The sequence below is a fragment of the Canis lupus genome, chromosome 21, assembly GCF_011100685.1.
Source record: "Canis lupus familiaris isolate Mischka breed German Shepherd chromosome 21, alternate assembly UU_Cfam_GSD_1.0, whole genome shotgun sequence".
In the NCBI taxonomy this organism is placed as follows: domain Eukaryota; kingdom Metazoa; phylum Chordata; class Mammalia; order Carnivora; family Canidae; genus Canis; species Canis lupus.
Window position 1 is genome coordinate 44,961,924 of NC_049242.1, and position 14,185 is coordinate 44,976,108.

Genomic DNA, 14,185 nt, shown 5'->3' on the forward strand with positions numbered 1-14,185 from the left:
CCTACGCGGAGGCGCAGACGTCCGACGGCCCGGCGCGGAGCACGGCGGGTTAACCGAGCCTGTGCGGTGCAGTCCCGGGGCTGGGGGGGGGGGGGGGGCTCGGTTGCACCTTTCTGGGGAGCAGCGCCTCCTCCCCCACCCTCTCCGCCGTCCCTGCCCCCCCCCCCCCGCCGCCGGCCGCGACTTCGCAGACTTCAGGGTCCCCCTCCCGAGCCAACCGCTCGCGCCTGGGAGCTCTTTTGTGGGGGAAATAAGATCCGCGGGCGCCCGGGAACACCCCCTTGGCCTCCGAGCGTTAGGATAAAGGCCCGCGAGCGAGCGAGGAGCCTGCAGGGCCTGCCGAGCCCCGGGAGCCCAGCCGAGCGCCACCTGCCCCCACCTGGCGCCCAGGCCCGGCCTCCCCGCGCATCCCCCCCCCCCCCGCCCCCGACCTCTCAGCAGGTGGGCGCTGCTCTGCCGCCGGGCCTAGCCTCCCAGCCTGGGCCGCGATCCATGGGGTCCTCCTCCAAGAATGCGCCCCCCTAGCCGCGGAGGAGCAGGGCTGGTGCGGCGGCCTAGTCCGACGTGGGCGCCCTGCTCCTGACCGCCTAGACAAGGTAGGGCTCGCGGGGCCGAGGCGAGGGGCGGGCAGCCGGCGCACCTGCCTCCCCGGGACCGAAAGGCAGCGGCAGGTGGGCCCCGGGCTTGTCGCTTCCCCTCCGCTCTGCCGTGTGCAGCTGTGCCTGCCCGCGAGGGGCGGGCGCCTGGCCCCCCGGATTGCACCGGGGCCGCAGGTCACGGGGTCGCCGCTAAGCTCTCTAGACCCTCGTCAAACCCGCAGCGACGGGCAGGTGGGCAGGTGTGGGGCCGTGCATGAATGCAGGTTCCTGGGGGGTAATCACCGTCTTGGCTCAAGGCTGCGAGTCTGTACGGTGCAGACTTCTGGAGGCTCGGGAAGGCCCAAGGTGTCTTGGTTGAAAACCAGGTAACGAGGCTCTTGACAGCTTGCCGAGTTTTGTGAGAACTACAACTGATGGGAAGGCCACGTTGGTATCTTTGGGGGTTTGATAGAGAGGTGCTTTTTTTTTTTTTCTTTTTTTTTTTTTCCTCATTTCTCTCGAGCAACGCTCAAGGTTTTCCGCTCAGTGTTTTCAGACTAGAGAAAAGAACCGAAGAGAAGGTAGATCATAGCTCTCGTCAACGAGTAATGCTGTGTAAGGTGTCTGTCCGAAATGTTGTTAGGGTCGATGGACTTTTTTGCTACTGTTCTCGCCCTATAGGAGACAATGCACAACGGGTTTATGTGTGTAGATATAATCAGCAGAGTGTAGATCGCTGCTAGCTCTCAACCACCTTGAGGTCAAGTGAAACAGAAATCTGTGTATCACAGCATCAGAGCCCCCGAAATGTTCTCATGAATTAAGGTTTACTGAATCAACTTAGATGGAATTTTGAAGTAAACCCTTACATAGCCCAATTGATGAATGACTTTCAGATGGTTTCCTATTCGAATGATGTTTCAAGTTCATCTGGTAGGGGTTCAATAAACCAGTGCTAACTTGTTTGGAAGAATAGAGGAGCAGGATTCTTAAAGACTCGAAAGAATTTCAAAGCCACAAGGATACAAGGATCCAGTACCCACTCAGTGTTCATTTTTTTGGTCATGATTTGAGAAGGAATCATTATCACAGCTATACCATCATTTAGCTTAAGACAGATCATCATGGAGCTGCAAGAAAAGAGACTTCCTGGGGAAAAAAAAAAAAAAAAAAACACCTTAACATTACTCGAAATTGGACACCAGGGTAGCTGAGTAGGATATTTTTAATGACTCTGTGACTAAATAACCTTGTTACTTTGGCCAAAATGTCGTAGGCCTCCAGCCTCTTATTAAAAACCAGGAATTTGGCTGCTACATCTTCTAAGGTCCGTTTGAGTTTAAATTAGGAAAATCGACAATGAGTGTCATTTTGTCTTTATTCTTGGTGCTTTTTAAAATTTGTGGACAAGTTGTGCCTCTTCGCTAGAGTGCAGGTCCATTTCTAAGATCTAGAATCATCTTTCTGTTTAGATTTTAGACTTTTATTTGCGAATTAGGCCCTTAGGTTAAGATTTGGCATTCGTGACATTGGTTGAGAATATGTCGCTTTGTAGAGATATTATTATTGGTTAGCCAAAATGAATCACATAGGAGGAGAGAACTCAGAATGATGGAAGAGCCATCCAGAGTGGTCCTTGGTTATTAGTTCTTTGAATCTCAATTGAAGGATAGCATTTTCTCCTTCCAGATTTTGGAAGGGGTTTTGACTTGAGGCATTATTGTTTAATTTTTTAAAATGGTGTTATTGGCCTATACATTTTGTTTCTTCATTGTCTTATAACACAAAATTGAATTAGAGATGAGAGTCAGAACAAAGTTGGCCTTTAGGGATGTGTCACTTGACTGTCGGTTCATTGCCACTCTATTTTAAATAGTTACCACTAAGGAGCATGTGTGTGTTGGAGCGGGATTGTGTAGTGACAACCTTTCTCATTTATTTTAGAGGCTTAGCATTCCTCTGTCTTTAACTGGTGTCAAAAATGAAGTATAATTTGTTACCAAACTTTGCTGTTAAGAATACAAGTGAACTTCTCATTTTAGAGCTTAACATTTCATTCATCACCTTGGGGTTTCATCCCCCGCCCGCCCCCATCAAGATGAAGAAAATTTGGATTTTCCACTATTTTGGGTTTTATTTCATCAATACTTTGTTTTCATTTCTCTCTTTTTTGGCTTTTTTTTTTTTAAAGTATCGTCCTATAAAATATTTGTTTTGTTACAGATTTTTTTTCTTTTTAAAATATGTCAATAGGAGTTTTATATTGGCACATTTTCTGCAAGATGATTTAGGTTTAGCTAGTATTTATTGGATATGCCAAAAACCGGCCCAAGTATTTAATCTTCATAATTATATCTGCGGTATCTGCCTCCATTGTACGCACTGGGAACGCCAGCACCAAGAGGAGAAGTCGTCTAACTGGACTCCAGCACTTCTCATTCTGAATCTCATCTTCTATTCATTCTTTAAAAAGATTTTTATTGATTAACTTATTTGTTTGAGAGACACGAGTGCACACGAGTGTAGGCAGGAATAGAGGGGGAGGGAGCGGGACAAGCAGACTCTGCACTGAGCGTGGAGCCCGATGTGGGGCTCAATCCCAGGACCCTGAGATCATGACCTGAGATGAAACTCAACTGGCCGAGCCACCCGGGCGCCCCCAATGGTCTATCCATTAATCAGGCTGCTGAGTGGATCTCATAGCAGACAGTAGTGATACAATGTTTATCACTTTGTTCTTATTTTTCTTTCTTTCTGATTTATTTTCTATGTGATACATTTTTTGATACCATGTCAGCAGTGCAGAGATAGGCTGGAAACCACCTTGGTCCTAATTGAAGCACACCTCTAGGTGGTGTGAAAGAATATTATTTTTTTCAGAGTCAGAACTATGATGTCTTCGACTGGGATTCTGGAGCAACAGACTGAACATGTGATATTTTACTTATGGAGTCATTAATTTTTTTTCTTTTTCCCCTGGGCTAGCTCAGTCTCATCATACTCATAATGGTTATTCCAGAATCGGTTCTACTATGGAAAGAAAGAAAAAAAATAATACACACACACATTCTTTGAAGAATTCTGTATTAAGTTTCTGCATGTTTTTCCCTTCAAGTTTTATTTTTCTGAATTCCAAATCCTAAGGATTGCGTTATCCGTTTTTAGGTAGACCCATAGAGCTTGGAGAAGCCACAGTTCAGAGAGGCATAGAAGCCTTTGAGTCCTTCTGTTTCCAAAGCAACTGGCTTTGGTTAGTAGTTACCAAGGTCATTTATCAAGCTTTTAAAATATTTGGATTATATGAATTTTCATGGTAACATCTTTCGGTGTTTAGATTATATTATGCAAAACGTTTTCTTTCCCCCAAACCTAACTTTTTCCTTCAAATCTAGTGGACCCTTCGTCATATTATTTCCCATCTTCAAAAGCTATTCTTTGGCATCTCCTTTGGTTTTTGGAAACTTTTGAATGAATTCAAAGGATCAGAAGGTACCTTTTTTTGTTATGGTGTGTTATTTGTGATCTAATTCGACTCATCTGGTTGGTTAAAGTAAAAAAATTATAGAAAGGCTACAATCCTGTAGTGATCTTTTTATCTGAGTAATCTAAATCTATCTGATAGTTATTCATTCCAGTTTAAACATTTCAGTTAGAAACCACTTCACTGTGGGATAGCTTCCGCACTCTAAATTTCGATCCTTGCCAGATTCATTTCTGTGTTTCCTATTCATGTCTCTGCCATATTTAAATCGAAGACTTCCATGTAGTGACTTTCAACTAGACCACAATCATGCTAGGTTTGATGGTGATTTGCAATTCGGAAAATGGATCAGGAGAACTTGGGTTGAAATCCCAGTTTTTTTTTTCCCAAGGCACATAAACAGAAAAGTCCCTATCTATGACAGTGGCTTTCGGTGTCCACATATTTGGCATATGTTTAATTGTTTCACTTTTATCACCTGCTGATTACCCACTAAGCCTTCTTTCTCCCACTTTTGCTTCCTGGAAAAGTATAATCCTATTACTGTTTTCTCCCCTTTGTATACAATTTGGATTATATCCGAAACAGCAAAACGAAGATGGCTTAATTACTCTTATTGTTTTTACTTAATGATCATCTATAAATATTAGAAGATAGTTTGAATTGCATTTCTGGCAAAATACAGGACAGACTACATGAGAAATAAATGTGCCACTGTCAAGGAAAAGAAAAACTTCACTGTTTGGAAGCATTGAGGGGAAGGATTGTGTCCCTCTGGCTCATTGAAACTGTTACATGCCATTAGGCCTACTGTAAACTATCCCTTGATGAATTCTTTGCTGGACAATAAGCTTAAGAATCTGAGGTGTCTTCTTGCTTTTACAGAGCAAGGTAGGATTCTGGGGCTTAAATGGAAGTTTGCAGAGCACATAATAGGATGTAGGTAAGGTTACTGAAGTAGCACATCTCACTTTCAGGAAAGTAGTGGGAGAGATTGTGTCTTGAGAAGAAAGGCATTTTAGAGGTAACCCTTTTAAGATTTCAATTAGTTATTTAAACATATGAATCATGTGCTTAAATGTATTATTACTTAAATGTTTGTTTTGGGGGCTGGCCAGCGTATAGGAATCCTAACTAGCCACAGGGAGATGTCTTGTTTTCTATTTTTAAAAGAACTGGAGCAAAAATGTTTTAGATTTCTGGTATTTAATCACAAGGTTTGGAGAAAGATTCAGGACATTATATGAATAATGTGATGATAAACTGCAAAAAAGTAGGCAATGATGATACTCTGGCTCCTGAAATGATAATTTAGTAACATATGACAAAATGTATTAAAAATATTACACATTTGCACTGGCTCACTTCAGATAATTAGATACTATAGAGACTTATAAAAGTATTTTCAAAGACAATTTATGATAATTTTTTTTTTGCAAGAAGTTATACCAATGCCTAATTGCTTTGGAAATGAAATTGCTTCTGATTTTAAATTATACATTTATTATGCTTCTGATTTTAAATTATACCACTTCATCGGTCTTTTCTGATACTACAGCAGAATGTTGGGGAGACAGTCACGTCATGCAATTTTCTGAACACTAGTGTGGTCTTATTTTTTTTTTTCAAAAGCAGTCTTGAAAAGGCAAAAAAAAAAAAATTAACCTATGCTAAGAGATTTAGAGTTTGATTTTAAGTAGAAAGGAATACTTTGTGATGTCTCAAGGAATAAAACTGACGAAAGTATATACAACCTTGTATTGGTAAATTTAAAAAATATAAATATAAATATTATATATAATATATAAATACATTTATATATATCAATATATAAATATTGAAACACAGCTGGAAACTCCAGTTTATTCTATCATACTTCTTGCCAGCTGTAAATGTAAATGTTTTCATTTTCATTATCATTTCATAATACACTCGGTTCACTATTTGGGTACAAAATAGAGTCTTCCACATTGTTAAACTGATGGATTTGTTTACCTTAGCTACTTCAATATTACTTGCATAGTCTTAGGTCCTATAAATGCTGCATACTGAGTGCTACGTGTCAAGGCCACATGTACGTTCAAACATCTTCTCTATGACCCATGCAGGCGACTGCGCCACTCATAAGGTGGCCAGGTTAATGAAATCATCGCTTATTTTGTAGACCTAAGACATTTAACTACTTCTGCTCGAAAGATGATTGCAAGCAAAACTAGTCTGTGAAATATATAAGGTGGGAAGGTAAAAGTAAGATAAAAGAAAACCCTATGGCAGTACTTATTAGAATTGTGTTGGATTCTTGTGTTATCATGTGGGTTCTTGATGAATCTATTTTGTGAAATATATCATTCTGGAAATAATGCTGAAGAGCCAGGTTCAAGCCTGACTCTGCCATGATCTTCTATACATGATTTTAGTTAAGTCACCTATCCTCTCTTTCCTTTTTTTTTTTTCTTTTTTTTTTTGATTAAGTGTAAAATGAGAAAAATGTAGTAGGTACTCTCTGAAGGCACCGTCTACCCTGTCTCCCCCTCAATTCTCTAAACATGACTCCACCTGCAGAGAACCAAGTGCTCTGTTTAAGCTTCCAGGTAATAGTTTTAAGAGTAGTGACCTTATGTTTACAGTAAATTGTGCAAGTTATGTCCCTGCTTGCACTCAGTACTAAAATTCTGTGGAAATCTGTGGTTTCAAATATTAACCGAAACATTGGGAGTTTACAATTTAGATGCTAACATTTTAGTCAAGCCCTTTTTATTGCTTTTGGATCAGAGGACTTTCTTGCCTTACAAGCTGACTTTTCTCAGTATACATCGATGTTTTATATGAGCTTAGAGCTCAGTGTTTGATTTTGCTAGTTGGCCTTAGATTGCTGCTGTTTCCTACCAGGTGGTTGGTCAAAAGTGATAGGCTCAGTACAGAAAAAAGCAAATAGTGTTTCATGGGGTTTAATAATTAATAACCTGACCTGTCATCAAAACGTCCCATCGACCTGGTTCCTTTCTCCGTCATTGGCAGAACGATTTTAACAAGAGACATCTATATAAAAGGCAACTGCTTTTTTTTTTTGTTTCCAAAACAGGTACTACAAGTGGATAAATAATGTGCACTGCTCTGAGCCCAAAGGTACGCAGTGGACCTGGCCTCTCTGATATGCATCAGTATAGCCAATGGCTGGCCAGCAGACATGAAGCTAATTTGCTCCCGATGAAAGAAGATCTGGCCTTGTGGTTAACCAATCTATTAGGTAAGGTTATAAGATCTCATTTGGGGAGCAAAGATAACACGTTTGTTTTTTTTCTTCCCTCATGTCGTGTCCTTCACCTAAGCATGTGACAGCTCCTTGGGAAGAAAGATTGCATTATTTGGATTTTGCATCTGGGAAACCTGAAGCATGTGGAAGATTTAAATGAATTTCTCAATATCTCTTATGTTAACTGGGCTTAGTAATTCCACTGTCATACCTTGAAATGTGGAAAAGTGTGGTCCAATGGCTTGTTCCATCTGCATGTTGATCTGATTTATTTTTTATTTCTTTATTTATATCTCTGCTTATTTTCTCTCGTGCGGCTGACCAATTTGTCCTGTTCTTTTGACGTTGTACACAGGCCACAGTATGTGAAATCTGACTTCCAAAACTGGATTGCTTTGCCCTACTTTCATAGGACACCTTCTGAAACTGCTGAATACCCAGACTCTAGAACAAAAACATCTATCCTTTGTCTAAATGAGCTACCTGGGGTCATCCAGCCTTGAACTGAAATTTTTCTTTCTCATTTCACTTTTGTTTTTGAAGTAGTCTTCCAAAAGTTGTCTCTGAGAAAAAGGCTTGCCTCTTGTTAAGCCTCCCTCTTCTTTTCTGTTTCTATGGTGCTGCCATATTTGTGGGATAAAATTTCAACCATGTGCGAGATGAAATCGTGCATTTAAAGGATCACCATGTACAACAGCACTGTTTTCACTGGCAGTTTTTGACAGTGAACAGAATGAAAACCTGAGGGAAGGATCCTTATAGACATCTGACATAGAAGATTTGAATATTGAGCAAACATAGAATTTATGTGGTGCTTTATCATTTGCAGAAGGGATTTCACTAATGTGATTTTCTTGTTTAAGGAATCCTTCAAGGCAAGTTTTTTTTTTTTTATCCCCACTGTCTAGCTGATGAAACTAAGGAGCTTAGTGGGGAGCATCCTGTTTAGATAAAGTCCTAGCAAGGTTTTAACAAGGTTCAGCAAGATTTTATCACATTTTAGCAAAATTTTCCTTTTGTTCACCATGGCTCTGGAGTTTTGCAGTTTTTTTTTTTTTTTTTTTAAGCCTTCATCCTAAGGGCAGATGTCTCCTTTTTTCCTCAGTGTGTACACTGTTTTTGACGACTCTGTGCTGTGTAGCCAGAGCTACTGCGTGTGGGTGTGCAGGTTATAGCCTTCACCAGGGTTCCCAGCCACAGGGTAAAGGCAGAGATGCAGGAGGCATTCTCAGCAAGACCCTTTTCTGTGCTATGGCACTATATCTGCTAAAAGGAAGGGGCTATCCCCTTTTTGTAAGACATTGGTACAAAAAAAAAAAAGGAGTTTTTATCTTTATCACATACAGGGAGTCAAGTTTGAACAGATGGATTTTTTTCTCTTTCTCTCTTTTTTTTTTTTTAGAATTTTTTTGTCTTTCGAGGGTTCACTAGTGATCGTTACATAAGTAATTTGTTACTGACGTTGAGCTGTCGTCAGATATGGGCTGTGGCAAGGACAGCAGCATAGAAGGGAAGTTACAACCACTGCTCGTTGTGTTTGAACCCCAGATCTGCCACTGATTAGCAATATGATCTTGGGCAAGTTGCTTGACCTCTCTGTGTGCCTCAGTCTCCTCATTGGGAAAGTGGTAATAATAGTAGTGTCCCCTTGACAGGGCTGTTGTGGGCTTACATGGTTACAATATGTGTACTACTTAGTGCTGGGCATATTGTAAATACTGAAGGTTTTGTCGCTGTTATGCCATTTGTATATAGTTCAATGATAGCATTACTTTGATTTTGTGGGTAAGTCTGTGTATTCAACAAATATTTGAGTGCGCTGCAGCATATATTAGTCTAAAAAATAGACTCTGGGATCAGAATGCTTGAATTCAAATCTCCCCTCCGCAAGTTACCAGCCCTGTGATCCTAGGCAAGTGTCCTAATGCACTGTGCCTCAGCTTTGTCACCAGTAACATAACTATAGTACTGGTACCAACCTCATAGGATTGTTGGAAATTTGAATGAGATCACCAGCTTTAGAACAAGATCTGGCACATAATGATCAACTAGCTAGTAAATACTTAGCATTGTAATTAACTGTGTTTTAGGCACAGTCTGCTGAGTGATTAGAAATAAGAGTGCCGGTTCTTTTAGGGCTTGAAATGGATTGAAAAAGAAACATTTTAAATAAGTAAGTGAATAAATAGTTCATGAATTGGGTTTGTTGTAAACACTAAAAGATACAGGTTACAATAATAATGTAAAAAGAGGGATGCCTGGGTGGCTCAGTTGGTCAAGCATCCGCCTTTGGCTCAAGTCATGATCTCAGGGTCCTAGGATCAAGTCTCCATGTTAGGATCCTGTTCAGCAGGGAGTCTGCTTCTCCTTCTGTGCTCTCTCTCTCTCTCAAATAAATAAAATCTTTTAAAAAAAGAATGTAAAAAGAATGACATGGGATTAGAATAAAACATCAGAGGGCTTGGGATGGGGGGGTCCTCTTTAAAAGGTCTTTTTTAATAAAAGATTTTATTTATTTATTCATGAGAATCCCCCGGAGACAGGCAGAGACACAGGCAGAGGGAGACTCCATCCCAGGACCCCAGGATCACGACCTGAGCCAAAGGCAGATGCTCAACCACTGAGCCCCCCAGGTGCTCCTAAAAGGTTTTCTGTTTAACTAAGAACTAAAGAATAACTAATAGCTAGCCAGACAAAGCACGGGAGAAGAGCCTGAGTGGAGGGAATGGCATGTACTGAAATAGGAAGAACTGAATGAAGGCTGGCATCAATAGCAGTGATCAAGAGGGGGAGAATTTCATGCAACTTGTTGGGGGTGGGTCACATACTGCTTTGAAGATTGTGTTAAGGAGCTTAATAATTTATTGTACGGTCAAGGAGGAGTCATTGACATGTTCTAGGCAGGGAAAGATCATCATTAGAGTATAGCCTGATTGTATAGGCATGCTCCAAGGCCCCATGACTTGTCATCAAAGGTATTTTATTTGGTGAATGTAATCATTTACAAAGCAGTTTGATCAGGGTAAGCAGCCCAAGACATCCTCAAAGAATAGAGAGTCAGTGTGTGTGTAATGGAAAGATCCTTGGACTCAAAGTCAGGAGACCTGGCTCCTAAATGGGTGTCAGGAGACCTGGCTTCTGATTCTGGCTCTGCCACTCAGTAGGAAATTTGCCCAAAGTCACTCAGCTATCTTTTCTGGGCTCAGTGTCCTCAACCATAAAATGAAGAGCTTGGAGTGGATGATCTCTAATGTCCTTTCCAGTTCCAAAAGTCTAGGTTTCCAAGAAATCCATCTCTTGAGTCCCAGTTTGAGATCATCAATATGCATAAACAGGGAGAACACAATTTACATAAGTGAATAATCTTTCTTTTAAAGAATAAAAAGAAAAAAAAATAATGCTAGTAGTTGGTAACAAAAATGCAACTGATGGCTTGTGAAATTTCCTCAGAAAAGGAATCTTAACTTCAAGATATAGTCAAGGAAGTCAACAACCCTGTGTTGACTTAAATTCATAGAAGTAGATAGATAATGACTTTCATGTAAATATCCTCATGGTAACTTAGAAAGTAGACCAATAACTTGAGATTATTTGAAAGTGGTAAAACATTTGGAGTTAAGAAAACTAAGTTGGCTTAACTTTGAAATGAATATACTAATGTAAATGCTCTGAAATTGTTCATTTCACTTGTGTTTTTTTAATAATTAAAAAAAAGTGGTCTTCCTTCATCTTCAAAAACTCAAAAAAGTATGGCTGTGTTAGAAGATATTTGCATTACACATAATAGATACATTTAGATTTTACATATTTTGGAAATGAGCCATTAAAGTAAATTTTAAAATTATTTATTAGTGACAGTTTTATCACCTTGAATATTTGCAAATTTACACTGTGTAGTTCTCTTTTAATTCTTGTTTTTCATCTACTTGAAAGGTAGAGATGTTTTGAAAATAGTTTCAAAGTTGATACTGTCTCTGTGTAAAGTATCTGCATTTTTTGGAGAGGTAGACATTTACATACTAAATTAAAACTTTTATTTAGATGTTGCCATTATGATGTGACCTTACTTGTTTCTTTTGTTAACGGTTTTCTTTTGTTGTTGTTGTTGTTTTTTTAAAGATTTTATTTATTTATTCATGAGAGATACAAAGACAGAGGCAGAGACATTGGCCGAGGGAGAAGCAGGTTCCATGCAGGGAGCCCAATGTGGGACTCGATCCCAGGACCCTGGGATCATGACCTGAGCCAAAGGCAGATGCTCAACCACTGACCTACCCAGGTGCCCCTGTTAGTGGTTTTCTAAATTCATGTATTTCTGGTCCTATATATAAAATGTCACTTGTAAGATGTAGATTCTTAAAGAACATTCAATATATTTAGGCTTCTTTGGTAGTTAAAAATGTGTGATAGAAAAAAAAATGTGTGATAGAGAAAAAATCGTTTCATTGGTTCATAGACTAATATTCACATTCATGCCATGTATGGAGGTATAATACATAATTTTCAGGTAGTATATACTTAGTAACAATAATAAATACCACCCTACATTCTTAGGTATAGAATTAAATCAACAGTAGCAAACTTTTAGATTAAAATTTATATATTAGAATATTAAATGCCAACCATCTTGTGATAAATTAACTAATTAGGATGAATAAATAGTTATGGTAGTTGGGATTTATTTAAGAGATAGCATACCAACTTGATTCATGGCAAGATCATCATGTAATGTTTACTGACTACTCACATATCCTTGGAAATACCTACTGATCTTATTGAAAATAGTCTTTGTAGTCCAAGTATGTTTTCCAATAGCTGGCACCATGGAGCATTTATTACCAACTTTCAGAAAGGATCCCTTTATTCTTCCCTATAGAACATTTCTTTGGCCGCTGTCCTCTGCTACACATTAAATATATACATTTCATATTTATTTGCAGTCTTATGTTTTGTTATTTTTGTTCATGAACTTGCTATTGGCCATGGTTATTTAACTGTGTCCTTAGGACATGTCTGAACATCAAATCATTGTACAAAAAAATCTTGAGTGATCATTTGGTTGTCACTTTGAGTAGACAGCATATTATTAAATTAACAGTCCCAAATTATAGTCTCCACCCATCATTCAAATAGATGAGGCACATTCTATGAATTTCCTGGTTGCTCATGGAGTCTTGAAGATTGTTGTTGGCTTAAATTTGAAATGAGAATACTAATGTAAATGCTCTCAAATGGTATATTTCACTGTGTTTCTTTAATCATTTGAAAATAATTGTCTACCTTTATCTTTAATCAGTATTTAGTTAATAACACTAATATGAACCATATGGCAATATATTTTTGAGAAAATATTCTAGTTATTAAGTATCAAAGAAACTGACATTGTTTTTAAAGATTGTTTTAAAGATATATGTATTTGGCTATATGCAGAGACTTTGAGTAAATCATAAAATCTATTACAAATTATGTTATGTTTAATTGATTTCACTTAAATTTAGAAATGCATCATAACAATTGATATGATGATCATTTACCCTTTGTCTGACTTTCTTACATGCACAGAAAGAAAAATCTAGTTGTTATATGCTTAATGTGATCAATATATAATATTTTAGAATTTTCACTTATTTCTAAAATTAACCTATTTCAGTATTAAAAAGTTAAGCACCTATTTATTGGAGTTGCTGTTGTCAAATGCAACTGCTGTCTAATGAGTTCAGCTTTTCTTTCTTTTTTCTTAAAGCGCATTACCAGATCCTTATCATGCAGAGTTCCCATATTCTTGATATAGTCAAAAAAATTCTTTAAGAAAGGTGGTATCTTATGCTGGTTCAAAAGTTTAAAGAATCAGATTCATGTTCACAAGTTGACAGCTTTGAGAGAGATACTGCCTCATTTTTTTTAACCCAACTTTTCAAACAGAAGCAGCTTTATCTTTTCTTGATATAAATGCAGGATGGATGCTTTGAATCAGTGGGGAGCAGGTGCTGATCTAGGACTTCTGGGTATAATGAATCATATCCTATTTCCCAACCTTCAAAGCACTGAATAATCTGAGTTAAGAAAAGAGATGAACAGATTGGTTTGAGTTCTCCAATTAGAGAAATCTGCTGGAAAGAAGTGCCCTTGAGTTTGGAATAGAGTTTGATCCCGTCTGGATCAGCTTTAGAGATGATATACCCTAGTCTTCTTCCGCAGTGAACCAGGCCACACATCAGAACATGCCTGAGTGACTCTCTCAGCCATTCTCCAGTCTACACCATGGACTTCTCTTCAGTTTTCAGCCCCAAGTGATTTTTGGTTGTTGTTGTTGTTGTTGTTTCTGAAGGGCTTTTGATGGAGTTTCTGCAGAGAAAAATAACTACAGAATTAGGGAGAACGCTTTATTGTAGAAAATAGTCTTTTATGTAGTTAGCAAAAATACTTGTTTAAGTAGCCAAGCATAGTGGCTAAGAACACTAGACTCTAATGCTAGACATCATGGGTTAAAGATCCAGATTCACTGAGTAATTTTTAGCAGATTACTGAATCTAAAACTTCAGTTTTCATAATCTGTAAAATGGCTACAATAAAAGCACTTTATTGATGAGGAGATTAAACAGATGAATAGTTGTAATGTGCCTGGCATATAGTTAAGTCTCAAATGTTAAATACCATTATTAGATGTTGCCATGTATTTAGGAAACTGAGTTTAGTACTGCTAATTTATTGGGACGAAAACTTTTTTTCTCAGCAAAGTAGAAGAGAAAAAGGATTCTTTTTAAGGTGGCTCCAGTCTAAAACACTACAGATTGATACTTAATCATTATGGAAATTATGGCAAGCTCGTATTTCTGGGAAGAATACACTGATGTGTATAAGCATGTGTTCTGA

General features: G+C 38.7%; 1 protein-coding gene across 8 annotated transcripts in view; it reads left to right on the top strand.

Moving 5' to 3' along the window:
• The window catches only part of GAS2 (growth arrest specific 2), a 128,333-nt gene that overhangs the window by 1,483 nt on the left and 112,665 nt on the right, over window positions 1–14,185 (top strand). For 5 of the 8 annotated variants that reach the window (XM_038569264.1, XM_038569268.1, XM_038569270.1 and 2 more), the window contains exon 1: window positions 7,042–7,306. In XM_038569264.1, coding sequence (XP_038425192.1) covers window positions 7,162–7,306 — 145 coding nt within the window. In that variant the 5' untranslated portion in view covers window positions 7,042–7,161. Of the gene's footprint in view, window positions 1–449; window positions 597–7,041; window positions 7,307–14,185 lie in introns of those variants that run through there. The other 3 variants (XM_038569267.1, XM_038569265.1, XM_038569266.1) reach the window with 2 other exon arrangements.